Below are 27,947 nucleotides of genomic sequence, written 5' to 3' on the forward strand. Positions count from 1 at the left end.
AGATCTTTGGTCAGTCAGACGACAGAACTTCCGGTCGGCATTTTGTTCTACGAGAGGAGAGCCTCTGGATGATCGCAAAAATCGTCATTTTTCTCATTTACGGTCGAAATTGGCTACCAACTTTGTTTACGTCGGCACAGACCGACTGAAACTCCGAAGAACGAATGTTTCCCCATGATTATACGTTGAAACATTCACCCTCGACTGACGGAAGAAGAACGAATCGGTCCGACCCGGATTATTGTTGATAGCTAGCAGGCTAGCTCGTCGGCTAGCTGGCGAGCCAGTCGAGTTCCTTCTGGAGGAGCCGCGAGAGAGAAGAAAGGGGGAGCTAGAGATACGGACACAAACCCAGCTAAAACATTGCCCTCCCTTTGAACGCAACATCCGAAGGTAAATGTTACCGCGCAGTTTATGCTTATTTAGAGCACTTAGGGACTGCAATTATTTAAAATAATGTTAATAATTGTTCTCTTGCAAGACCACCTACGGCGTCGTTAATCGTTGACCGGGAGGTAACGGAAGCTACTAACTAGCTAGCCAAGCTAGCTAGGTGTGTTTTTGCTCTGCCGAGGCGCACGGCCCTCACTGGATGTCATTTGTCGAGCCCGAGGATTGGGCCGTTGCCACGGAATTGCAATCCCCGCAGTTGCCTGTACATGTACTTTCAAACCCATCACTTTTTTCCTCCGAGCTCAGTGAAAATAGGCCAACATTTAACAACCCGCGACCAGCGCTTCCTTATATTTGTAATATTAAGAATCGGGTTCCCCTTCTATTTAAATAAGTAACAGCATTGGAAGCCAACTAAAAACAGTTGGAGCTAGTTAGCCTAACTAGCTAGGTAATAAAACACGACAATTGTTTTTAGCAGATATTACTGCTGCCGTAGATAGTATTTTTTTTCGCTTTACTGTAGCTTCAGGCTTTGCGTATAAGATCCAAACAGTCAAGAACTTCTCGGCAGTTTAACGACGGTCGTTTTTATAGGACTGTATGGAGCTTTAGCTGGGCTATTTAGTTTAAATTTAAATGTTAAAATAGATGCTAACGCGAGCTTGAAGTTAGCATAGATTATTTTACATCTTGTGATGTTGTTTTCTTTTGAACCCTTTTACTATGCTAGTGGTGGCTTTGGATACGAGTCTGATTGGGGAGGTTTTGACTGAGTGCAGCCTACTTTGTCTAAGCTGTGACTGCTTTTCCGTTGGAGTTTGTTTTTGTTGTGAACGAAAACTGCAGAGCATGGTTTTCAGCTACTTAGTTTGCAAGAGGCGAATTGTAACTGTTTGCTTCTGGAGGATGCAGCCCCCTCCCTCCCTACTGCTGCCGCCACCATCACAGTGCATCTGTTCCTTTGTGCTGCCTCCTGCCTGTCAGTCTCACAGCTGTCAGCCTAGAGCCAAGCCCCTGCGTGCAGAGGAAAACCACACAGACTGAGCATGCTAACGCTTACACCTACTGATGTACAGTTCGCATTATCCGTCTGTTGACCCTCCGTTACAATTAGCTTGTGCACAGCAAGACTCTGCTCCGAGTAAACTGAAGTGTGTGATCTCAGTCGTACGCTCTTGTCTCCGTCTCTCTGGGGGCGGTGATGGGTTTACATGGCTTCAGTTATACCTAAAACTTTCCTCAGAAGTTATTGACATAGGGGTGCCACATTGAGGTTAACAGCGCTGCACGTTTTTGCATTCCAGGCTCAAAGGTTGTACGACAGCAAGAATGGTGTCATTGCAAAGAATAAGTGCATGTGAAGTGGTGCAGGCTGTGTTGTTGTTTTGCATGTTGTTGTCCCAGTGAAGAATGAAGTGCAACTTGACGGATGAAAGTCTGACACAAATGCTTTCCGTTTAGGAGTCTGAAGGTGCAGGACATTTTATCTGAGATGTCAGTGAGTCTACCGGAGACTGCACGAGATTCTTTAAAAAGGTATTATTGTCATGTTGTATCAGATATGTGTCAGCCATGTATGTCATTATTGAGACCGCCTGAAGTATGAATGCACATACTAGTTTGTAATTTATTTAGTCATTTATTAGGCAAATGTTTGCATCATACATAATATGATAAATAGCTCAAGAGCCTTTGAAGCATGCATTAAATATTCACAAATTTGTGATGTCTTTTCCTCTGCCGTTATCTTAGCCCTTACGTAAATTACCTGAGGCTCGGTTTGGACGGTGTATCACAGATGTTTCCTTATGGCACTGTAACCACATACAATTTTACTATTGCAGAGAACAGCTCAATGCAATAAGTATTTCCTGCATAATTACCATGCATTTTATGCACTGCATACAAACAATGCATTTTGTGATTCTTGTTGTTTAATGCTGCAGGCAATAATTTAGGAAGGCATTGCACTCATGAGAAATTTTTCTTTTTACATTACCAAAAGTAAATCATTTTACTCTCATAACAGGATATGTAGCCAGATTTAACATATTCAATAAAACCATGCTGTTAAATAGGGTGGAAATATTGAATATATATTTTTTCAGTAACTGCAAAAAAAAAATGACTGTCTGGGTTCTGTGTCTGCAACAGAACTTGAATTAGAGATTAACGTTAAGCATCAGTCTTTTATTTGTCACAAGACATGTCATCATTGAGACATTGATCAAGAATTATTGCAAATCCTGTGTTTTTCTTATGCCATGCAGCTCTACCAAAAGAGTCGGGAGAATCTATGAGGCAAAATAATGTACAGATGTAACAAGGGGATCTCATTTATCCAGAGCTCTTAATTAATTGCTATATCAGACATGCAAATGTGTAAAAATCTGCTGAGCTATGTGTGGTTCACATCAGTATTTTGCATATAACTCGTCTTATTACCAAAACACAGTGAACCTTAAGAAGATTACATTATAACATGAGCAGACACTTATGTACTTCTGTACCTACCAAGAAGCTGCATCCTTAAAAGTAAGAATGTGCTGTTTTACGTGCATCTGTTTTGTTTGCATCTGCTTTCCATACATGGGTTTTCAATGGTAACAATTAAAATGTGTGGACATTGCGTTTGTTCATCTAATTTTGCGCTAATTAGTCTAAAATCCCATCTTAGTCACACAAACAAAAACATGAGTGATTTGAAGAACAACTTTAATTTTCTCAGGAAATGCCAACAGAATCACAATCACAGTATAAATGGAAACAAACAACAATATAAGCAAGTATTTACCAATACAGAGACATGTTGTTTTTAAGGTTAAAGATTATGTTATAGATTATTTTGTAAACTTAAAATCTATATTTTGATCTCTATAGTTTTTAATTTCTTTTTAAATAAAAGTAACAGGCCTCTACGGTTTACATGCTTATCAATCAGAAGATGAGAATATTTACTACCTTCGCTGTTCATAAAGATGTTTTATCAGTCAATGGTCAGACAGGTATTACTTTACAATACATGGTAATTGTTTTAAGTAGCCACAACTGCTTTGGAAATCTATTTCTGTTTTGCTAATAGATGTGTCCTCTTCTGCTCCTCACTGATTTCTGTTTTTGTCTCTTTCTCACTCTAACCACGTCCTCTTCAAGGTGCCAGGAGATGTGAGGACGGGTGTTGTCCGTCGACCCCCTGATATACCTGTGTATCAACACACTCCCCCGCCCTCACCTTCAGCATGAATGGGGATATGCCCCATGTTCCCATCACCACTCTTGCTGGGATCGCTAGCCTCACAGACTGTAAGTACCCCCACGCTGTACACCAAAAAACTGTCAAAGTTTGTGCGACCATGTGAGGAAAAAGTTTTCTGTCTACAAAATTTTCGGTTTTGACTTTATGCTGTCTTTATTTTTTTCTCTACTTTGTTTCCATGAAACTGCATGACCTGTAGGGCTCCTTATTTCTTTTCTCTCTTCGTCTTGTCTTTGAAATAATTTTATCTCTCTTCCCAGTGTTGAACCAGCTGCCGCTTCCTTCCCCTCTACCTGCCACCACCACTAAGAGCCTCTTGTTCAATTCGAGGATAGCGGAGGAAGTTAACCGTCTACTGGGGTGTCGGGATGAGAATCTGGCCTCCCAACTAGCCCATGGCCTTAACCAGGTCTCCACAGAGCACATGTGAGTGTATAAAATGATTTGACCTCTAATATTGTTACATGATGAAAAGAACGATATGAAAACTGGAAGAAGCCTGTTTCTGGAAGAGGTTCACATTTAAATAAAATGGCTTGAAAGTTGAGACAGCATGGCAGGACGAGACTAGATTCTGCTTCTGGTTTGAAAAGACGTTTGCTTCGTCTTGTTATGCTGCTAATTAATATGTGTAAGAAACAATTTTATTTTCAGTGGAGTTGTAACACTTAACAGAGATGATACAAACAGATGCTAATGACTTCACTGCTGCTAAATTTGCAGGATGCAAATATTGTATAAGAACATTCAGTTTATCTGTGGTTAAAATTATTTTTCTGTTTAACTGTTAAATGTGTCACATTTTTATACAATAATTTATACATTCCAGTGTATGATCTGGCCATCAGCTTGTCCAGATTTAACTTCATAATTTTATTATGTTATTAAATATTTCCCATTAAAAGGGAACAATTAGAGCTTTGGACAGGACTAGAAAGGTATATACATTTTTAGATGTTTATTTCCTTCTGTCGAAAGGTCCATAGAAAGACATTAATAGAGAGATATGGTTTTGGCTTCTATATGTGCAGCAATCTAAAATTAGTCACAATATATGTATTATTATTATTTAATTGAAATGGCAAATTCTCTTTCAAAATTTCAAAATGAAATTGTCTTTTTGTAAACAGTCCTACTCATATCTGACAATTACTGCCTGCCAATATGAAAAATGCAAACCAAGACTGAAGACTCATTAAGGTCTGAAGTAGATCGAAGGTATAAAACCCCTAGTCCAGATGAACAAAAAATATATACAAATAAGTTCTTATTATGCATTTAAGAATAAAAACCTTGACTGTACAGCATGTAATGAAGGTCAAATGTGATGAGACTGAGCTGGAAACAAGCAAAAATAGACCTTATGCCATTGCTGAGTGCAGCTTGTTTTTAAGCCTTTTTATTTAAATGCTTTAACGGGGAGTGAGATTTCTGTCATTTGTATTTGTTAACTAGTGATTATTTATGTATTTGTTTGGTTTAAATGTTATTTATTGTGATATTGATGTTATCAGTGTAGTTAAATGTGTTTAAAACAGGCTGAAGTAAAATTTTGTCAATGTCTTTTTTGCCTACTGTATCTAATACATTTAGAAACAGCTTTAAGGAAAGAACAGCAGTAATTGTTGGTTGCAGTTGTAACTGTCAATTTCACAAATATCAGCACATGAACATGTCGTTGATCAGTTCAGGATTCTTGTCTAAATATTCCTGCAAACTTTTAATAAAGGTAAGATTCAGCATACAGAGAACGTGTTTACTTTTAAAGAGCATCTTCATCAGTCATAAGGTTCCTCTGTGTTGCTCTTACCTTCTGCTGCTCTTTTGTGTTGAACAAATAGGTGAAAAAATTCCACAATTAACATTTGTGTTGAGAAAAATTGTTCCTGTTTGGTTTTAAAGCTGGAAGAAGGCACAAAAACAATGAATAAAAAAGCTGGCTAAAAGCGTTAGTGGAATATTATAGTTGATGTGGCGGTCCTAGATTTTAGTAAGATTTATTGAAAATATTTGGCTTTGTTTCTGTCGCTTTGTCATGATAATATGTATTCTGTGACTCAGCAACACAGCAGATCCCAATAATGTGTAATGCTTTTGGTAAAATTCCCTTACTTTGTTTTCAAATCTGTGAGCAGTCAATTTTAATTTTTTTGCATGTTACTATTAATTTTCCCACACGGCAGTTTACTTGAACATTGTCTGATATTAATGCAACATTTCAGAGAACTGAAGGATAACCTGGGTAGCGATGAGCCAGAGGGAGACGCACCACTGTTGCTGCAGACCATGCTGGCCAGGAGCCCTGGCATCTTCAGGGAGAAAAGTATGGGGGGAAAAAAAATGATTGAAATTGTAATGTAATATTATTTTTATTGTTCATGGTTTTAACAACAATATTATAATTTTTTTAAAAACAGATGTTATGCAGCAACCAATGGTACCACCTTTTAAGATCACCCAAAACTCCATGCACAGCCCTGCACAGTCTGCAAACTTCCAACCGGCTGCAATTTCTCCCAATCCATCAAGGTGGGTTTAATTGTAAAATGAACCTGGTCATTATCTGTTCAATCTTGAAAGATAGTATTACAAGGACTGTTATTTAATCGCTATACAAAATAGCACACGTCACATAAAATAGTTTCATTAATTTGACTATTCTTCTCTTTTTTTTTTTTTTCCCCAATTTTCCATCTGCTGCTCTTCATTGTATCCAGCCGGTTTGTGGGACCACAGTCGGGTTCCAGTAGTCGGTACATAGGTCAGCAGAACAGTCCCGTGCCCAGCCCCTACACTCCTCAGAGCCCTGCACCGGGTTACATACAGCAGTATCCCCATCAACAACCACCCAGCTACAACCAACACCAACAAATGTGTAAGCATGTTGCATGTTCATGTGCGCGCACGTGGGCGCTGGAATGTGGAAATTTGATTTGTGCAAAATGCTTGTATGCATTTTATCATTAAAAGAACAGTTGTTTAAACTTCAAACTGCACATGTCAGTCACTGTTAAAGTATTTTTATTTTTATCTTAGGCCATCTGAAACATGTGGAAAACAACATTTCAATTTTAAATACTTAACTTTTTGAACTTAAAATTTTGTATCTCAGTATCTCTAGTCAGTTGTGACAGACAAACATCATCATTGTTAGAGATTCTAAACTTAAAATGCCTTTTCAAATTAGTCATATTTTTAAAGAAACTCTCCTGTTTTATTAAATGCGTATGAAAAATGTTAGTCATAATTGGGACATTTTCTCATTAATGACGCACATTTAAGACTGTTATTTACATAACCTCAGGCAGCTTTTAGATTGTTCTTGTGATTTATGTCAAATAATTTTAGTACCTTTTCCACCTTTTTAATTTTAGGATTTTATTATTTAGAATGTTATTTGAGAACTTTACTATTTCAAGACTGATGAACTATTATTTCCAACTTTAAGGTTGTAGATCTTTAATTTAAACAGTTTTACTGAGTTGTTTGTAATTCAGAATCAGAAACCAAGACTGGTTGTCAACTCAAACCAAAGAAACGTTTTACAATAAGATAGAATAGATCAGGGGTCACCAACTCCAGTCCTCGAGGGCTACCATCCTGTAACTTTTAGATGCGTCTCTGCTCAAACACACCTGGATCAAATAAACTCCTCGTTTCCAGCCTATTGCAGAGAGGAATGAATGCTGGTGAGGGAATTCAGACATTTTGGAGCAGAGATGAATCTAAAAGTTGCAGGATGGTAGCCCTTGAGGACTGGAGTTGGTGACCCCTGGAATAGATAGATGTATTGCACCATAAGTGCAATACATCTATCTATTTCAACTATAATGACTTGGACATTTTGCTAGATTTCATTAAATCTGTTCTTACATTAAAATCAAACATGTTTACAATAAATATTTATGCTCAAGTAAATTTGAGAGATGTATAATTTTGTCATAACCCTAAATTTAATCCTGTGACAGGAAATAGAAATGTGCTAATTTTTGTTCTTTATATATTCAGCTTCAGTGGCGAGCCCAATGGTGCCAGGTGGGATACGGAATATCCAAGAAGGCAAAGTATCGGGACAGCTATCCAATGCTCCCAATCACCATTCAGACAGGCACGGTACGGACGACTACATGAATATTGTGCAGCGGCTGGGAAACGAGGTATGCCTGACTCTAAATTGTGGATTTAATTTAATTGTTTGGATTGTTTAGATTTGGACTTTATATTCAGAGTATTTGCACATGTTTTGGAAACTTTTAAGCCAGTGTCTGATGTAAATGGACCACTCAATGTTGTTTTGCAGGAAGGTGATTCAGCCATGAGGAATCCTTCTTTCCAGTTGAGGTCTCCTCAGTCGGGCTGCTCTCCAACGTCGAGTGAGGGAACACCCAAACGTAAGGGCTCTTAGAGAGTAAACAGGCAATACAGTCCTAGAACTTTGACTACTTTATTAATCAGCGTCAAACTCCACAATTGGTATTTAATGAATGTGTATAGGCTTAAGCCTCAGTAGCACTGGCGGAGGTTATTTCATTCTTTAAAATGAGCTTCTCTGTGTTGCTGCTTGTTTGTAGCGGGTTCTCGCCCACCGCTGATTCTCCAGTCGCCGCCTCCCTACGCGTCGTCGCCCAGGGAAGGCGGACATGACCAGAAGCAGCATCTTCAGCAGAGGAAGAAAACTCCCACAGTGAAAGAGGAGAAAGACATGTATGACATTGTTAGCTCTCCTAACAAGGACTCGACCAAACTCACCCTCAAGCTATCCAGGGTTAAGTCAAATGAATCCGATCCATCAGGTATTAGTCTATTAGTAATCTGCACTTGAATATAGTTGTATAATTTTTTTGCTTGTTTGGACACGGTGTGTTTTGCTTATCTTGTCAGGCGATGCTGGGCCAGGCATGGATCAGAACTCTGACAATATTGAGGCAGAGCTGGGCTTTCAGCAAGTTCCAGTTCTTCAGCCTAATTTGGGAGCCAGACTGCAGCAGCAGCAGATCCTGCAACAGACTGGTGGAGCTGGTGGTCTCCAGCCCCCCAGTTCACCTTATGATGAGGTGGAGCTTGATGCTCTGGCTGAAATTGAAAGGATTGAACGGGAGGCAGCGAGTGAAAAGTGTTCGAAAGAAGTTCAAGACAAAGGTGAGATTTAAAAATGTCTTCATTTTTATGTCACAATATTGTTAATGAAAAATACATTGAATTGGTACTGAACTGGTATTGATTTTTTTTTTATGTTTATCTTTGTATAGACAAGCCACTTAAGAAGAGAAAACAGGACTCTTTTCCTCTTGAGCCTGGAGCAGGAGGACCAGGGGCCCCCACTGGTGCCCCGGGGAGTGGATCCACAGGAGGGGCCAATGCAGGCAAACTGACCCCACAAGAGGCCACTGCAGCTGGAAACGGTGCCAGTCGCCCTCCCCTCATGGTGAGCATCGACCTCCAGCAGGCAGGGAGAGCTGACGGCCAGCTCGACCCCTGTCTGGCTGCTCCTATTCCTGCCCTTGAAGCCCAACGCTGGCCTGAAGAACCAGCAAGCGGGCCGGCAGCAGTGGAAGGTTCTGACACAGCTTTGCGGTTGAAACCCGACGGGCGACCGGAGGTCATCAAAAACAGGGTTGATAAACACGACAGCAGGAGAGAAGGTCGGGAGTCGTCCAAGCACCGACACCATGAGAAGTCGTCAGATAGACGCGGAGAGTTATCAAAGCCCTCGAACCGAGCGGAGCACGGGCGAGACCGGGACCGCGAGTCCGACAGGGATAGGAGGCACCGAAGCGAGACCAGCAGTAGAGACAGGCGGTCCCCCGATTCCCGCTCCAGGAGTGATCGAGACCGGTCTGGCTTCCAGGCCGCCGGAGAGCCCGGTCGGAGCAGCGGTAAACAAGACGGATCCAAAGCGACCTCTTCTTCCACTGGTGCTAAAATCCCAGATTCTTTCCCTGCTCAGCTCCTTGGAGGGCATACCGGAGCACTGAAGAACTTCCAGATCCCCAAGGTGATCTGGGCTGACCAAACCAAATATATATCCGCCTACCAATCATTCAGCTCTCACAAAACCAAATCATTCCCCTGCTCACTCTTGAGTTTTGTTTTCCCATTTTAAGTTTTTTTTCCTTCTTCTTTTTTTTCTTTTAATTCTGGTTTTTGTTTTTAAATTTTGTTAGCACATTAACTCAGTCCTAACCATCTGTTAAACTCAGATATATATATTTTTTAAGTTTGTATACAGATAGAAGTAGTTGGTGGACATAAAAAAGCAAATACATCGAGGACATCTTCCACTGTGGCTAACTGTTTGCTGAAATCTGGCCTGTAAAGCAAAATCTCTTGGTCAACTCTTACCTATTGATATAGATTGATGAATGGATATAGTAGGGATGCACGATATATTGACACCAACATCGGTATTGACCAATATTAGTAACTATTTAAGACATAAGTGTTGGTCCGGTAAATAAAATAGGGCCATTGTGGGGAGTGTAACTGAAGCAAAGAAGCAGTGGTGTGATCGTTTTTGTTTCGATGTGCTGAAAAGGTGGAGAAATGTGTATAATACTGGTAAATATTGGCTATCTAACAGCAATATTAATAACAGACATTGATATCAGTCGCTATGTTTATGTTCACACTGCAAGCCTGAGTGATCATTTTCGATTTAGATCACTTCAGGCTGCAGTGTGAATGTTGCGTATGTCATGACAGTACAGGACGAGACAAATCTGCGAAAAAGTCGAGCTCCTCTGCCTCGTTCTTCCCTGTGGTCCTACTGCCATCTGCAGAAACACACCGCTTAGTCAGAGATAACCAATCAGAGCCAGAACCTCCTCCTTTTGATTCAAACTATGACTGTCTGCTTTAGTCTTATGAATGAGAGGAAAATGTATTTGCCTGCTTTCATCCAGCTAATCAACAGGTCACCTTTTCTTTGTTTTTCATCCTTGTAAATTTCCTACAGTATATCGTTAGTTTTGGCTTCAGAGTTACTAAAATCATGCATGTAGTTTATATGAAAGGCTGCTGCAAACATGTGACAGACCAATCGCATCATTGCCGTGCAGCGTGTGAATGCATGACACTTCAAAAATAATAACCAACCACTCCTTGGTGAATGCTTTACTGCAGACATTGATATTGGGTTAATGATTATGGTTTGATTTATTGTTCAGCTCCTGGTTTTACAATTTTTTTAAACCTTAAATATCAGTTGCATATTTTACAGCATTTTTCTTGCTATAATCTCTGAAAAAGTCAGAAACGTCTACATTCAAAGCATGTTTGACTGAACAACAATTTAACGGTAAACTTCAGTCATTTTCAAAAATAACTATACATCTTTTTTAGTCAGTGCTTTAAATTCAGTGGACAAGGAATCAAAGATTTAAAAAGACAAATTTCTATACCTTGTTTTGTTTGGGTTTTGTGGCAATGATTTTTTTTTGTTGTTGGCTCATTTTCTACCATTTCCCACAGTGTTGACCTTTAACCTAAATCATGAGAAAGTGGAATATCTCCTTATGTATTTGCTCCTGGGTTTCTGGGACTTAACATCAAAATCACAAACATTGTCAGTTTGAATCATTGTTTTATTTTTATTTCGTCAGATTCAGCTGTCTTAAAATTATGTAAGCATGCTCGAAGGTACTCAAACTTGACATCATTTTTTTCCTTTTTCTTTTTTCCTTCCTTGTAGATTAATCGTGATCGGGAGAACAGCGGATCAACTGAAAGTCAAATGTGGGGCCAGCCTAAGGTGAAACTAGAGAGGCTAGGTTTGGTGAAGGACTTTGAGAAGCGACCCAAGCCTGTCGTGGTGTTAAAAAAGCTCTCAGTCGACCAGATTCAGAGAATCATTCGGCACAGCAAGTCTGGGAAGAACCGGTTCTCAGGAAAGTCGGGGAAAAGTAAGAAACACCAGACACATTTTGTACTGTTTTAAATAGGTTTTTGTTTTTTTAGCTGCGTTTTCTTCTACTCCTCATTAGTTATTTAGTAATTTAAGGTAATACTTTCAAATATTTAGGTGGTATGGATCCAGAGGTTTTAAGGGAGCTTCCGCCAGAGTTACTGGAAGAAATTGAGTCAACCATGCCAATGTATGAAAGGGTAAAGATGAACAAGAGGAAACGAAGTACAGTAAACGAGAAGCCCAAATATGCTGAATTCAGCTCAGATGAAGACTATGACGCAAATGGAGAGTGTGAGTAAAATATTCTTGCTTGAGAGATTTCTTTTAAGGAATATTAAGATGCTTTATTCAGTATATCATTAGAGATTATCATTGCTAAACGCTGATGTTACTTGTTAATTAGTCTCCCTATGGTGTTTTATGCTAGGAAATCCTTCTGATGGCTGCAAACGGTCTCTAAGCCGTGCTTAGAGACCATTTATATTAGGAAAATTGTGATAATGTCGTCATGTTTGTTCTTTACAGCAGCAAGGAAGCGTCACAAAAGAGACAAAGACAGAGCCTGGGAGTTTGAAGAAAGGGAACGACGGGGTTCCGGGGATCACCGGAAGAGTGGGAACCGGGAAGGTCGGCGAGGCTCAGGCAGCCGCTACCGCGACTCCTCCGAGGAAGATTCGCCTCCACCCAGCATGAGTGAAAGTATGAAAAATTCATTGAAAGTTTCTTTTTTCTTTTTAAAGACCTTTGTTGCATATTTTGTAAGGTTTTTAAAGTTAATACTATATGCTTTGATAGATTACTTTGAAATTATTTTTTTTCTTACACAGAAAAGTGTTTGTTTTCTGTGAAAGCAAATAGAAAATTAAGTTGATGCTAACATATTAAAGTGTTTATATCTGGTCCACACAGAATATTTTCACAGCAAAAAAATGTTTTTCCATATTCAGTTGCCAGAAAAATGAAGATGAAAGAGAAGCAGAAGAAACGAAAAGCATACGAACCCAAGTTAACCCAAGAAGAGCTAATGGACTCATCCACATTCAAGAGATTCTTGGCAAGCATTGACAACATCCTAGAAAATCTGGAGGATGTGGATTTCACTACCATGGGTAATTATCAGCATCGGTTTATATTGTGTTTGCAGAAACACTTAAGTTTTGAATTTGATCAAACCTCTTTTCCCGTTTGCTTTTTCTAAGCAGCAGATGATGACGAGATACCTCAGGAACTGTTGCTTGGTAAACACCAGCTGAATGAGCTTGGCAGTGAGTCTGCCAAAATTAAGGCCATGGGCATCACCAGCAAGGTAGAGTAGATTGTGTAATATCTGTATCTAGACTCATATTTACGTGTGATTTTTTTAGACATTGGTCTAAGTGGCCTATGTGTTTCTGTAGATCCCATCAGATAAATTGGTGAAGCTTCTGAACATCCTTGAAAAGAATATCCAGGATGGAGCCAAGCTCTCTACCTTGTTGAACCATGTGAGTGCTTTCCCTTGAATTGTCTGATTTATCACCAAGTTATAGCAGTGACTCTAAAGAAAATATCAGAACATTAACTAAATTTTTATTGTCCTAAGAGAATAATTATGCTTTCTGAAAAAAAAAAAAAAAAAAAAAAAAAAAACATTTCTCCCCTCAGGACCACGATGCTGAAAGTGAGGAAAGACTCTGGAGAGACTTGATAATGGAGAGAGTCACGAAGTCCGCCGACGCCTGTTTGACAGCGCTTAACATCATGACCTCAACACACATGCCAAAGGCTGTGTACATAGAGGATGTTATTGAGCGGGTGCTACAATACACCAAGTTTCACCTTCAGAACACACTTTATCCACAGTATGATCCCGTCTACAGAGTGGACCCACATGGAGGTGAATATTGTCACAGAACACCATCAGGTTCTAAAGCAGAGGTCTGATAATGGAGTGGTCTATTTGAAGCTTATCTAAACGATTTGGGTTTTTTCTAAGCAAAGAAATTATGAATTATTATCTTTACTGGTTTCAAAGATTAATCAAATTTTTTGACAGGCAAAAAAAAAATCTGTAAAAATCTTTTTGTCACAGCAATTATACATTATTTATAAGTTACTCCAAAGCTTATGAAAAGGTGCAACTCAACAGCTGTTTTTAGCTGAGGTTAGTTGTCTGATTTGGCTCTGCCTCCTGTCATGGAAGCAAATGTGGGAGAAAAACCGTCCCAAAAAGGTTCCCTTGTTGCTGAAAGTGTTGTTGTGAAAACTCACCTCAGAAATTCCTGCCAGGGCTTTTTATGGAGTAGTTTTATATTCTGGTAATCTGATTTGGCCCAGTAGACATGGCAGTGGTTAAAAAAAGAAAGAAAGAAAAAAAAAAAAAAAACTCAGAAAACTCCTTATTCCAGGAAATGGTTCATGGAGTTGAAAACACATTTTCTCAGCCCAATGATGCTCTGAATGCTGTGATCATTGAGACAATTTATGGATTCTTACATTTTATTCAAATATTTTTTATGATGCTACCAGCTGTCTTCCTATGTGCTTACACACACAAGAAAATGTTATAGGAAAAATAATCTTTTTACTTGACTTCTTTGTCAATAATTAACATCTTCCTTTTCCCCTTCCAGGTGGGATGTTGAGCTCCAAGGCAAAGCGTGCCAAATGCTCAACACACAAACAACGTGTAATTGTGATGTTGTACAACAAAGTTTGTGACATCGTCAGCAACATTTCAGAGCTTCTTGAAATCCAGCTTCTTACGGACACAACCATCCTACAGGTAAAAAAAAAAAAATGTATATATGTAAAATAAAAATAACTATAATGTTGGAATCTACTGTTCAGCTTGGTATGAATTGCATTAAATTACAAACTATATCATTTATTGATTTTTTTTTAACTTGTCTTGCAGGTTTCCTCTATGGGAATAACTCCGTTTTTTGTGGAGAATGTCAGTGAGCTGCAGTTATGTGCCATTAAGCTTGTGACAGCGGTGAGTCTTTTCTCTAAAGGAAAAAAAATGCTTTTATATAGACACTTCAATGAATTCGTTTGAGTCATCTGAAATAATACATAGAAGTAACTCATTGTTAGATTTGACATCTGATTTATTTTTCCACCATGTCTTATTTTTGTTTCTACCGCTCTGCAAAACCGGAGATTTGTAAATCATTTCTTTGTGTTGCAGGTTTTCTCACGTTATGAGAAGCATCGGCAGCTGATTTTGGAAGAGATCTTTACTTCTTTGGCAAGGTTACCCACCAGCAAGCGCTCTCTGAGGAATTTCAGGTAGCTTGATTAAACATCTGTTCTTCTTGACGCGAAAATAAACTGTTGTAGGCACCAAAGGGGAACAAAAATGAAATGTATCATTTTTCTTTGAGCCCTAGAATCGCTCGTTGCCCGTGATGACAGCCAACTCAATGTGCTGTCTCTTTTTTGCTAGACTGAACAGCTCAGACCAGGATGGAGAACCGATGTACATCCAGATGGTGACCGCGCTGGTGCTGCAGCTGATCCAGTGTGTGGTCCATCTCCCTAGTGACAAGGATGTTTTTGAAGAGTACGACAAGGTGGGAGAGCAAACGGATCAAAAACCTTCTCCCCATCCGTGTGGGAAACTTATTTTCTGATTAATCTTTCTTTGTTTTAAGGTGGATCAGGACGTCCTGATAACAAACTCGTATGAGACGGCTATGCGGACAGCGCAAAACTTCCTTTCAGTCTTCCTCAAAAAGTAAAATGATTGTTTTCACCCTTTATGTTGTACTTTTGCAATAAATATTTAAGTTCAGTTGTCATTTTTTTATTATGATGATGACTAGATGAATCTTTAAACCTTCTGGTACTACATTAACCATTTATTAACCAATCTTATCCTTCACCATTTTTATTTTTTTGTATCAGATGTGGCAGCAAGCAGGGAGAAGAAGACTACCGACCGTTATTTGAAAACTTTGTCCAGGACCTGCTCTCGACTGTAAACAAACCGGAGTGGCCAGCAGCAGAGCTGCTGCTCAGTCTTCTTGGAAGACTGTTGGTTAGTATGGAGAAATATTTGAAACTGAAGATATTTAAATCTGTGCGTGAGTGCTAGTGTTAGATTGGTTGAAACCAAAACCACTTGGTACCTTTTGAAAATCAATCCTCTCTCATGCTTTGTTCAGATAATTAGCTTTGACCTGGATGTGACAATGAAATAACAATTTTCCATACACATGTAAATAAGTCATCATTGCAATTTGCATTGCTTTGTTGTTAAGGTATTTTTTTTTCTACTTCTCTCTTTTATTCCCGTCAGGTACACCAGTTCAGTAATAAGCAGACAGAAATGGCTCTGAGAGTAGCGTCTCTGGACTACCTAGGCACAGTGGCTGCCAGACTCAGGAAGGACGCCGTCACTAGCAGGATGGACCAGAGATCTATCGATCGCATCCTACAAGGGGTAGAAAACTTTGTCATTGCATCCAGCGTTCAACCATGAAACTGAAACTGGCTGATGATTGATCCTATTGAATTAGTAATTACCAATGGCTGGTTATTTTGATTCACAGTCTTGCACCTTTTTTCCTTAGTTGACAATCTGAGTCATTTTGCTCTTATTTGACTTGGTCGAAAGTGATCTTTTAGGGGGAGGTTCTGGTTCGTGAAACATAATGTCAAGTCGAGAACTGTCAAATGGATTAAACTGTTACCCATCTTGAAACCTAAAACAACTTTTCACTGGTTAAATTACTTATAATAACAAAGTAGGTCTTCTCTACCTAAATATATTATATTTCCTATAAATGGGTGTGGTTGGGAGTGGATGTGCTTGGAAAATTCATATAGCCTCCTTTTTGTGAATTAAGTAAGATGAAAAATCTGCTGCAGACTTTTATGTCTGATATCAGAGGTCAAACTCAGAGCTGTTGTAGAGTTGCAGGTCTGTGCCATAAAGGTGGTCAGTGATTTTACAAGCATCTGACTTTAATATGAACCATGACTGTCGCTTTGTTTTTCACCTAGAGTTTTAAAGTGAAGTCTTATTGAAAGGTTGTAAGCAGTTAATGTCTTTCCTGTAGCAGATTGGCATTTTCATATAGCATAAATGTAAAAGAAACCCAGGTCAGCTGGTCCTAAAGGCTGAGGCAAGCAGCTAGTCTGAGTTTGTTCCTGTTCTAAGCTGGATTTCCGCTGCACTCTTTGAAATATTTCAGCTTTTTAATGAACTTTTTCATGAGCCTTTAAAATCTTGTTCCACCTGCATCGGATGGTTATTAACAAAGAGGGTAAATGTCAATAGGCAGCAGAGGTTGGAGATTGTGCACTACTGATGATCTTCTGATGTGAAATGTGCAGTGAACAGAAAATGCAAAGTTACTTTTCTCACCATTACTTCTGCTTCAGACAGTTATGAAGAAATTTGCTGTGTGCATACTCTCAGACGGGAAGATTATTTTGCACTACCTCTACGCTTCTATTTTCCCTGAAAATAAATAACACTAAACTTTTTTTTGTGGATTACCACATAATGCAAACCTAATGCTGGTTTAAAGGTTCATGAAATACCTCTAAATAATATGTATCAATGTCTTTGAGTCTGGATTAATACCAAATAAAATTGCAAAGAGAGTTATGTACTGTAGGAAAGATGATGCTTACTGATTGCTGTTTACATCCTGTCTTTTTTGTTGTTGTTGTTGTTGTTGATGGATTTGAGTCTAATCTGTCTCTGTGACCATCTAGTCTCCAGGGACTGATGAGACGCAGCAGCTGCAGAAAGCTTTACTGGACTATATGGAAGAAAATGCTGAGACGGATCCTTCTCTGGTGGTGAGTTAACATCAGGCTTATTAAAGCGTTGAGATCAAAACATTTTTGCACAGTGAGCCACACACTGATTATATATATATATATATATATATATATATATATATAAATAATTTTACATGCAATCTATGTAAAGTCCCTCTCTTTAGATGAATGCTCACTCAGATCTTTTACTTAGTTCATCCTGTGTTCTGTTCAACAAACATCTGATTTTTAATGTACTAATTAAAAATAGTTGCTAATTATATATTCTTTGTATTTTCATGCATTTTTTTAATCATTACAATTTATAAGTACCTCGGTCTAAGAAAAATACTTTTTGCCAAATGAGTCTAATCTAATACTTAGTGTTTGTGTGATAGTTTGCCAGAAAGTTCTACATTGCCCAGTGGTTCCGCGACGCCACAACCGAGGCTGAGAAGTCCATGAGGAACCAGAATCCGAAGGATGAGGACTCATCAGACGGACCCCAGCATGCGAAGGAGTTGGAAACAACTGGTGAAATTATGCAGCGCGCAGAGAAACGCAAGAAGTTCCTGCGTAACATCATTAAGACGACACCATCCCATTTCACCACACTGAAGTAAGAGTTTCACATTGGGCTCCATAGTAAAGTCTTTGTCTAATCTGATTGTTGATGTGTGCATTAATAGACTCGTGGATCTTTTGCCATCATATGATACACTGTTAGAATGATTTAATTATAACCTTTTATCTGTTCCCTCTCTACAGAATGAACTCAGACACTGTGGACTATGAAGACTCCTGTCTAATTGTGCGTTATTTGGCCTCCATGAGGCCGTTTGCCCAGAGCTTTGATATTTATTTAACACAGGTAAGATGAGTTACCTGAACATCTGTTCAGTTAAAATAAATGTTAGTAGTTGAAACATGTCATCAACATCAATAATGGTGACATGTTTTTTTTTTTAGAGTAATCTATAAAACACTTTTTTCTATGCTTTATTTTCTTGTTCAATAGATTTTGCGAGTTCTTGGGGAAAGTGCCATCGCTGTAAGGACTAAAGCCATGAAGTGTTTGTCGGAGGTTGTGGCTGTAGACCCCAGCATTCTGGCCAGGGTACGTGAGCGTACGAATATTAGTGACGAACATGTCTCAGTGGTCCAGTTTTGTGCAATTTTAAAAATTTTTTATTGTAAACAGACCCTTTTATTTATACCTGATCGTTACTGGAATAAATTCCTATTATACTGCTAAACTTGCGCTTTTATTTTCCTTTGTTTTGTAGTCTGACATGCAGCGAGGCGTTCATGGCCGTTTGATGGATAACTCCACCAGCGTGAGAGAGGCAGCTGTGGAGCTGCTGGGCAAGTTCGTGCTCAGCAGACCCCAACTCACTGAGCAGTACTACGATATGCTCATAGAGAGGATATTGGTAAGTTGTCTGTTCAATTATGTAGGATTGTGTAGAGCAGAAAGTTTTGGGAGTTGCTGAACTTGTTAGTACAATTAGGAACAGCAGTTATAGTGTCTAAATACTTAAACAACTGTTGCCTGCAGGCCAAATATGTTCATTCTTTCATGTTGGCGTCATCAGTGGTGAGACTTTAGAGGCTCCCATAAAATAACTTATTGGTCACAAAATGTCAAAGTGATAACATGAATGAATGCTGCAGGTATTAGCTGACACTTACATAAATGGTTAATTAATGCCAAGTATTTCTTGCTACATGAATAAAATGAAGTGGTTTGAAACAACAGGATTAGCGGAGAACCTTTCCTTTTTGGTTTGGATTATTTAAAACCACATGTACTGAAAAGGAATTTAAAAATTAGTGTCTCAAACTTTGCATCTGGTGAGTGAACATATGGACATTGTTGGGCTGGTTGTCATGGAAATGTGAAGATGGGTTCATACAAAGTTCACTTGTTGTTACTGTCTTATACTGCCATCTGTTGGTGAAATGGTGTCCTTGCTCTTTATGCATCTATTTGATTTGAAACTTCTTGTTTTTAGTGTAATGCTTTACAGAACAGTAAATATATTTGCTTTTATAATATGATAAATCATTTTTGATGTACAGGACACCGGTATCAGTGTAAGAAAGCGGGTAATTAAGATTCTCAGAGACATCTGTCTGGAGCAACCAACCTTCAGTAAGATCACTGAGATGTGTGTGAAGATGATCCGCAGGGTCAACGATGAAGAAGGCATCAAGGTACCTGCAGCATCCTTTTATCATCATTTTTTTCTTCTTTTTTTGCTTCCTCTATTCTTAATAAAAGCAAACTATAAATGTATCTTTTTCAACATTTAGATATTTTTTTCTTTGAATCAGTCTGATTTAAGAGAACAATTATTTGTTAAGAACATAAAATATATTTAACAATACTTATGTGCAGAAACTGGTGAATGAGACGTTCCAGAAGCTGTGGTTCACTCCAACTCCAGCGCATGACAAGGAAACCATGACCAGAAAGATTCTCAACATCACTGATGTTGTAAGTTTAGCTGCCTTTTTGGTTTGTATGTAATTATAGAATGTTGTTTATGCAAGACTTTATCTCTATTCTACTCTAGTTTCACAGTGAACCTTTTATATTTCTCATCCTTTTAGGTTGCTGCTTGTAGAGACACTGGTTACGACTGGTTTGAGCAGCTTCTGCAGAATGTGAGTTTAATTTTTCTGGCTTGTAATTTTGTTGTAATTTATATTCAAAGTCTTGTAAAACTAACCATTGTGTCTTTTCCTTCCAGCTTCTTAAATCTGAAGAGGATGCTTCATATAAACCAGCTAAAAAGGCCTGTGTTCAACTAGTCGACAATCTGGTCGAGCACATTCTTAAATATGAAGAGTCTCTAGCAGGTATACAAGTTTTTCCTTATAGAATCCAAATGGTTGATGTTATAGAAACTTTATTTTATTTGACTGTTTTCAGAACAAAGTAATGACTCTGTTTTTTATTTCCTGGGGTTTTTTTTCTGCAGAAAACAAAGGAGTAAACTCGACACGGCTTGTGGCATGCATCACCACCTTATACTTGTTCAGCAAGATCAGAGCGCAGCTCATGGTCAAACATGCCATGACCATGCAACCTTATCTGACCACAAAGTGTAACGTAAGTTCTGTTATTTGTTTTCCGCTGCACCATCAATTAATTGTGCTCTATAAAGTCAGATTTAGTCAGTAATTTGCTTCAACACATCTGCTTCACACGCCAGGTTGTTACTGGTTACTATTGCCAAAAGTCAGATATTCGGAGACAGATTTTTTTTTTTTTTTTTTTTTTTTTCACCATGTTTTTTGAGATGCACCTGCAACATGTGTGTCCTGACCTGGTGCCACCTCTGTGAATAGTTACTTGAGGCCAGTATAACAGATTCTCCTGGTAAAATGTCTCGTTTGTTTTCCCTGCAGACTGCCAACGACTTTATGGTTATCTGCAATGTGGCGAAGATCTTGGAGCTAGTTGTCCCCTTAATGGAGCACCCAAGTGAAACTTTTCTTGCCACCATTGAAGAAGACCTTATGAAGCTCATCATCAAATACGGCATGACGGTGTGTGACGGTGCCTCTTCACAAGCTTGCTTTGTTTTACAAAATAAAATGCTGCAGTTCAAGTTTAACAATAACGGTATTTCTGCTTATTTTAGGTGGTCCAGCACTGTGTGAGTTGTCTCGGAGCGGTCGTAAACAAAGTTACACACAACTACAAGTTTGTGTGGTCTTGCTTTAATAAATTCTATGGTGAGATATATTTACTTAAAAACGCCTGTCGTAAAATGTGGCGTGTAACAGAGTATCCCAGTTGTCTTTTTACAAGTCTGGTCTTTCATTTACACATAAAAATACAAAACATTAACTTTTCATTATTATTTTATTTCATTCTGTGGTGATTTTTCCCCTCAGGTGCACTTAACAAATTCAAGATTCAGCATCAAGATGATCCCAACAGCACAACATTAGTAGCAAACAAGCCTTTTCTGCTGCGATCGCTCTTCACTGTGGGTGCCCTCGGTCGACATTTTGATTTCGATCTGGAGGAGTTTAAGGGCACCAACAAGGTGGGACAACACCTTTAGCATTATTATAAGCTTTGAGTTTGAGCTTTGACTTAATTGAGTAATGTTAAGGCTATGAAACTTCAGGTTTGACTAATTTATTAAATGGCATGTTTGCTGTTCACAGATCATTATCAAGGAGAAGGTTCTTGAGCTCCTGCTGTACTTCACCAAACATGAGGATGAGGTGGTCAAGACCAAAGCCATCATTGGGTTAGGTAAAGGTCAAAATTTTTTTTTTTTTCTATATCTCTTTGCCCAGCTTGCAGGTGTTTTTCTGTCTCCTTTTTCCTAAGCTCTTCTGTGTTTTTATAAGGCTTTCATGTTCCCAGGATTAACATCTAGCATAAATTCAGATCAGACAGAAATATGAGTGGGTTTTTCGGGAGTATTTCCACAAATTTCCATTTGGCCTAAGTTATATGTATACTTAGTTTGTTTCTGGCTTATTCATTCACAGACACATGTATCACGTTAATAGCAAAGATCTTTTCAGAATATTGTTTTGCTCCTGCAGACAAAATGTCAATGGCTTCCAAATGTCTATACGACTCTGTTAAGATGTCAGGTGACTTCAACTGAAAATCTCTTTTAATTAGTTGGGAAGCGGCGACAACAACTTTGCTGTATAATTGTGTACATCTTAAAGATCTTTGTTATTATCATTATTTCAGAAACAGTGTTCCTCCTCCTTTGCTAGGAGTCTGTCAACATGCATCATGACTTTGCATCATGACTTTGTAATGATCACCAAATCCATCAGATTCCATCTTTGTCTTTTGTTCACAGTTAGTGATTCCTTTCTTCCTTCATAGTAGACACCTGAAAGTTGTCGGCTAAATGGAATTTGGAACTATTCATAATTTAATTTACCTTGACATAAAACTGCACTATCTGAAGGAACGCAACCCAGATCCTCAACTTGTCGATTGGAATTATGCTACAAAAAATTGTTTGGTTTCATCAGACCTAACAGTTCCCACTAAGTCTTTTTATTTATTTATTTATTTTAGTCAAGCTTGAATCCTTCCTTCAATCTTCAAAACTCTTAGTCCAAACATACAAAGAATACAGGAGATTGCCAGGATATGTGAAGGGAGGACTTGCCAGAAATTCCTGCAGCCTCCTTAGTGTTGCCATGGGCAACCTCCCTGACCGTTTTCCTTCTTCCTTTTTACATATATTTGGCGAAGCCACCAATTGCATTAGTCGATGATAGAATGAGGTTTTGTAGACATATCTGATCAATCATATTCCACTGCGTTCTTGCAGGTTTTCTTGTTATTATGCATCCAAGCCAGATGTTTGTGCCTGAGGTGAAATCCTTGTACAACGGTATCCTGGCCGACCCCTCCTCCTCCATCAACCTCAAAATCCAGGTCCTTAAAAACCTGCAGACGTACCTGCAAGAAGAAGACTCACGGATGCAGGAAGCAGACCGAGAATGTAAGTTAATTTTATCAGTGACGTAACTTCTGTTTTTCTTCTAAGCACTTTAGGATTGCACCTTCTTACACAGTATTTTGAGTATAACGATGTCATGAAAAAGTGGTCTGGGATTTTTAATTAGCTCTCATTTCATACGATCATCTTGGAGAAAATTGCAAATGTTTTTGTATCATTTTAGGGAAGAAACTGTCCAAACAGGAGGATCTGAAAGAGATGGGAGACATTTCATCAGGGATGAGCAGCTCTATTATGCAGCTGTATCTAAAACAGGTGTTGGAGGCGTTCTTTCACACAGAGTCCAGTGTGCGGCACTTTGCTCTCAATGTCATCGCTCTGACGCTCAACCAGGGTCTCATTCATCCTGTACAGGCAAGATGTCAAATATCTAAATCAGTAACAGATATTTTTTTTTGTTTACTGTCTCCGTCAGAACTACGTCACAATCATTGTCACGTCAACCAACTTTATTTTTCTTGGTTCTTGCAGTGTGTACCCTACCTCATTGCCATGGGAACAGACCCAGAGCCCAGCATGAGAAACAAAGCCGACCAGCAGCTGGTGGAGATTGACAAGAAATACACCGGATTCATCCATGTAAGATGCTATTAAAGGTTTTTTTTGTTGTTTTTTTTTTTGCTGTTAAAGTTAAGAACGAATTAAAAAAAATAAAAAAAAAACGCACACAGCAACAGTACAGCCAACCAATTTTATTTAATGACTTCCTTAGACAAAGTCTGCTGTATTGCTAATAGAATAATTAACATTTTGAAATATATTTTTACTGTTACTCTGATATAAAAAAAACTCTTTGAAAACATATTTTTGTAACTGATTGATTGTTTTACATGCTACTTATAGACCAGAATTGTCAGTATGAAACGTTTTGCAACATATTCTACATGCATGTTTCCTTTTTTCCTGTATAGAACTAAAAGAAAAACAGCCAGATTTACTAGACCTCAACAAACAAGGGTTTGAAATTTCTGCCTACTCTTTCGTACCGTAACATTACAGATGAAGGCAGTTGCAGGGATGAAGATGTCGTACAGTTTGCAGCAGGCCATCAATTCATCTCGTAAAAGCATTGTAAGAGGCTTCAGGCACGATGAGACACACTCGGCTCTCTGCTCCCACCTCTACACGATGATCCGGGGAAACCGGCAACATCGGAGGGCTTTCCTCATCTCACTACTGAACCTCTTTGATGACAGTGCTGTATGTCCACCCTCTACTTCTTTGTAGACCCTTTTGCAAATTGGTATTTTCTTATAAATCACATACCAAGTAATCGTTTATTTTAAGGAAGAGTTGTTGTTTGTCAGTGCAGTAAAATTGTTATAGGCTGTAAATCTGTTTTGTCCTTGTTTTCGTGCGGTTCTGCAGAAGACGGAAGTAAACATGCTGCTGTTTATCGCCGACAACTTGGCTTGTTTCCCATACCAGAGCCAAGAAGAGCCGCTCTTCATCATGCACCACATAGACATCACACTGTCTGTTTCTGGCAGCAACTTGTTGCAAACCTTTAAAGAGGTAAGTTGACAGGATCAGTGTTCCTCCACAATATAGAGAAGTCTGAAAAAGCATAAAAAATTGATTTCAATGTCTTCTAGGTCTGCATAAGTATGAACAAAAGGTCTTAAAAAATATTTGTTTTTTGAGACTTTATCCCATACTCCATTGTCTAAAGTGCCCTTTGGTCAGTCTTTTCTTCTGCATTTCAATACAATTCTGTTTTTTTTCCAAATTCCTTGTGTTCCACAACCTCATGTCCTTCCTATATATTCTTTTTGTCCTAGAGTCATATGTCCCACCTCTGATTCCTTCCTTCCACCGTTGTTACGTCATTTTCTTTTTCCAAGTTTCATGTTTAATGTTTCCCCACTGCAGACATATGGTGAACTTTATTTTATATTTTAAATAGCCCTGCAGTTCTACGTAGCAATTTTTATTTTGACCAATAATTATGTTGCTTCCCACAGACAAAAAAACAAGATCTTTTTTAGTGGTTTTAGGTTTTTGTGAAATTTTTTTTTTTCTTTTCAGCTCCTGCTAAAGGAGCCAAGACGGAAGGAAAAGAAAGTAAAGGTGTGGAAAAACACGTCTGATGGTGAGGATGAAGAGGGAAAGATGAACTGCGATTCTTCCAGAAGTGACCAAGAGGAAAACTGCAACAGTGACGAAAATGAAGACAATGACGACGAAGTGGTGCATCGGCCAAAGAAGTCAAGAAGACCCATTGAAAACTCAGACAGCTCGGAATCTGACTTCGAGGATTTGGATGTTGAGGATGTGGAAAAAGTAATGAGGCTTCTGCCAGATAATCCCATAGGTCTCTTGGACTTCGCCAATGCGGTTCAGGGCATCTTGCTTCTCCTCGTGCTCAAACAGCATTTAAAGAACCTGTATGGATTTTCTGACAGGTAAGATTCTGTCAGAATTCATGTTCAGACTGCATCATTTTCAGCCGTGTCGTGTTTAATGTAGTCAAAAGGAATAATAGATTTAGAAATATTGAAATATATACTAAGGCTCCAAATTATTCAGACTTTTTATTTACATTTTAACAACAAAATGTCAACATTTTTTTTTTTTTTACCCTTTTCAATAGTCAGTGGAAGAATGCATAATGATAATTCAACTTTCTAATAAAGTTGAAGGCCTTGAGTTTGGTGGGCCTGTTTACCATCACCATAATGTTGAGTTCCATCCTCAGCCTTAGTTGTGAACTCATTTCGTGACTCTGTTGTCATCAGGAGTCTAGAACAGAGCGCATGCTACATGTTTGGGTAATTCAGCAAAAGTTGGAATTGCTCAGCTCTTGAAATTTCAAGAAGCGTTCTCCGTCTCTCAACAGTAAAATCCAGAAGTACTCTCCAACGGAGTCAGCGAAGGTGTACGATAAAGCAGTGAACAGGAAAAACAATGTGAACTTCCACCCAAGACAAACCTTGGACTTCATCTTCAACAACATGAGCAACGCCTCGCTGACGGAGGATGTAAAAAGGCGGATAGTCAAACAGTATCTGGACGTAAGTAATAAAGCAGCAGACATGTTTCAGATCAGTCTTTGTAAAACGTTGCGCTGTAATCTCTTTGACAGGGTCGCCTAAGTGTGTCTTGTTTCCAGATGGTACCAAGTTGCTGGTCTTTGAAATAAATGTCTCTTTGTTGCACACAGTTCAAGGTTCTGATGGAACACCTGGATCCAGATGAAGAGGACGAGGAAGGAGAGGCATCTGCCAGCGCCAACATCAGAAACAAAGCCATAAACGCCCTGTTGGGAGGCTCTGGGCCCATGTCGGGACCCAGCCCCCGCAATCAGGCGGGCCCAGAGACGGATGACGACGACAGCGATATTGACGAAAGGACCCCAGGGGTGAGACGGATAGATTCACTCAATGTTTAGTCGCTCCTGTTGAGCTGAAACTAACGATTTTAAAACTTCTTCCCCTCGGCAGTCCTCTCGAAGGTCAAGGCGAGCCGGCGACCCCTCGGATCCAGGCCGAATGAGTGAAACGGTGGAAGCTATGGATGTGATCGCCCTCTGTTGCCCCAAATACAAGGACCGACCGCAAATAGCTCGAGTCACCCAAAAGACTCCCAACGGATACACCATCCACTGGATGGCAGGCTCTTACTCGGGACCCTGGGCAGAGGCCAAGAAAAGGGACGGCCGTAAACTGGTGCCTTGGGTGGACACTATTAAGGAGTCGGACATCATTTACAAAAAGATTGCCTTGACCAGCAACCACAAACTGAGCAACAAAGTTGTACAGACTTTACGCTCACTATATGCAGCACGGGAGGGAGGGGCTAGCTAATGGCTCCTGTATTTTTTTTTTTTATTATTTTTATTTTTGTTCTTGTTTGTTTCGGTTCCCCTGTTCCATTTCTACTTTATGAAAATCCTCTCCTTCCCTGCTCCTCCTCCTCCTCCTCCTCAGCCTGTCACCTCCAACAACACAGCCAAACTTCACTGGATTCCTACCTAGCCCCTCTTCCTCATTTTTGTAAGAGAACACAAGAGGGCAAGAATATTTGACACTACATACTTTTACATGACTTAACTCTTGCAAAAATGACACAAAACACGAGACTTATATTAGAGGGACTTGTTCATGTTTTGCTTGTGTAAATGTTCAGAGGATAGAATCCTGAAGGCATTAAAGGAATAATTCACCCAAATTATCCCTTAGAAGGCTATCAGAAGAGAGACCTGGAGGGAAATGTTTTGTCAACATTGTTGTGGGAGCTCCTTCGCTGTTGTGCAGCAGATTCTAGTCGTTCATTTCTACTCCCACTGTACCATAGTTTAACATGACGAAAAAAACTAAAATGTTTATATCTCTGAATACAAAAAAAGCTGTAAAAAAAAAGAATAAAACCTTAAGTGAATGTTGGAAATTAGTCTTTTTGATGTTCTTATTAAAGTGTTTTTTGGAGTTTATTATATGACTAGCACCCTGATGGGTTTTTCCTTTTAGCTTTTAGATATCTTGGGGGGAAAAAAAAGTAAAAAAGAAAATAAGATTTTTTATTTTTGTTCACGTTTATTTGTCCATGCTGTACAATGGCAGAGTCCTCTGAATATAATTTATTCTATTTCGAACTACGCATGCAGTATATGTGGCCTATTGCAGGAGGATATTTTGTAAATGTAGATTTTGTTGTATTAGGTCACCCTAGTAATACGAGGAAGGGGATTCATACCCTTTTGGTGGAACAAATACTGCAATAAATTTTCTACTTCTCTTTGTCACTTGTCTGCTCAAAGTGTTAATATGAGTTCATTTTACAAATGAAAAATAATGAATGAGTTGTTGTAACTGCATTGAAATGCTTAGGGTGAACTTTTTCTATGTGACAGTAAGCTTATACCAGTAATGCCGAGCATTGGTTTCAAGTCCATAGACCCAAAACAAATAACATACGATGTGTTTGTTTCTCCAGTATAGAGGGACAAAACTGCCACAGTTCAATAAATAAGTTGTTAAATATTTATATACCCAATAATTTAAATAAAATTTGAAATACATGCATCAAATAACATTTTCTCTAATTATTTAAATCTTGCAATAATGTATTTAAAGCAAAAAGGGGAAATTATTCAAACTTTGTG

General features: G+C 38.9%; 1 protein-coding gene across 4 annotated transcripts; it reads left to right on the forward strand.

Moving 5' to 3' along the window:
• On the forward strand, positions 1-27,875 carry nipbla (NIPBL cohesin loading factor a). Of its 4 annotated transcripts, none has more exons than XM_088008828.1 (49): positions 1-393; positions 1,858-1,932; positions 3,550-3,699; positions 3,913-4,078; positions 5,875-5,975; positions 6,070-6,181; positions 6,370-6,527; positions 7,661-7,809; positions 7,953-8,043; positions 8,224-8,445; positions 8,534-8,791; positions 8,902-9,647; positions 11,343-11,553; positions 11,673-11,849; positions 12,087-12,257; positions 12,506-12,667; positions 12,761-12,864; positions 12,956-13,042; positions 13,203-13,434; positions 14,171-14,322; positions 14,455-14,535; positions 14,731-14,831; positions 14,989-15,115; positions 15,197-15,279; positions 15,450-15,582; positions 15,844-15,987; positions 17,271-17,357; positions 17,717-17,937; positions 18,087-18,189; positions 18,337-18,435; positions 18,605-18,751; positions 19,401-19,535; positions 19,720-19,818; positions 19,935-19,988; positions 20,075-20,183; positions 20,306-20,436; positions 20,736-20,876; positions 20,972-21,065; positions 21,228-21,382; positions 21,507-21,597; positions 22,652-22,825; positions 23,007-23,197; positions 23,315-23,422; positions 23,843-24,043; positions 24,212-24,358; positions 24,872-25,248; positions 25,683-25,857; positions 26,007-26,204; positions 26,287-27,875. In XM_088008828.1, the coding sequence occupies exons 3-49, from the start codon at positions 3,636-3,638 to the stop codon at positions 26,647-26,649; spliced, it is 7,632 nt and encodes a 2,543-aa protein (XP_087864954.1). In that variant the 5' UTR covers positions 1-393; positions 1,858-1,932; positions 3,550-3,635; the 3' UTR covers positions 26,650-27,875. The 4 variants fall into 4 exon arrangements, with proteins under 4 accessions (XP_087864954.1, XP_014849750.2, XP_087864953.1 ...); XM_014994264.2 differs by having other exon boundaries at positions 2-393; positions 12,084-12,257; XM_014994269.2 differs by having other exon boundaries at positions 3-393; positions 8,902-9,077; positions 12,084-12,257.
• Positions 27,876-27,947: the final 72 nt, after the last annotated feature.

The sequence above is a fragment of the Poecilia mexicana genome, unplaced genomic scaffold, assembly GCF_051168715.1.
Source record: "Poecilia mexicana isolate PSO_F unplaced genomic scaffold, ASM5116871v1 scaffold_9, whole genome shotgun sequence".
In the NCBI taxonomy this organism is placed as follows: Eukaryota; Metazoa; Chordata; class Actinopteri; order Cyprinodontiformes; family Poeciliidae; genus Poecilia; species Poecilia mexicana.

Excerpts from the sequence above, each read along its gene's own strand:
- nipbla (XM_014994264.2), top strand. The coding sequence starts at position 3,636 with ATGAATGGGGATATGCCCCATGTTCCCATCACCACTCTTGCTGGGATC. Across the intron at positions 19,989-20,074 it reads TTGAGCAGCTTCTGCAGAAT|CTTCTTAAATCTGAAGAGGA; the intron begins GTGAGTTTAATT and ends TTTTCCTTCCAG. Across the intron at positions 20,437-20,735 it reads ATCTGACCACAAAGTGTAAC|ACTGCCAACGACTTTATGGT; the intron begins GTAAGTTCTGTT and ends TTTTCCCTGCAG.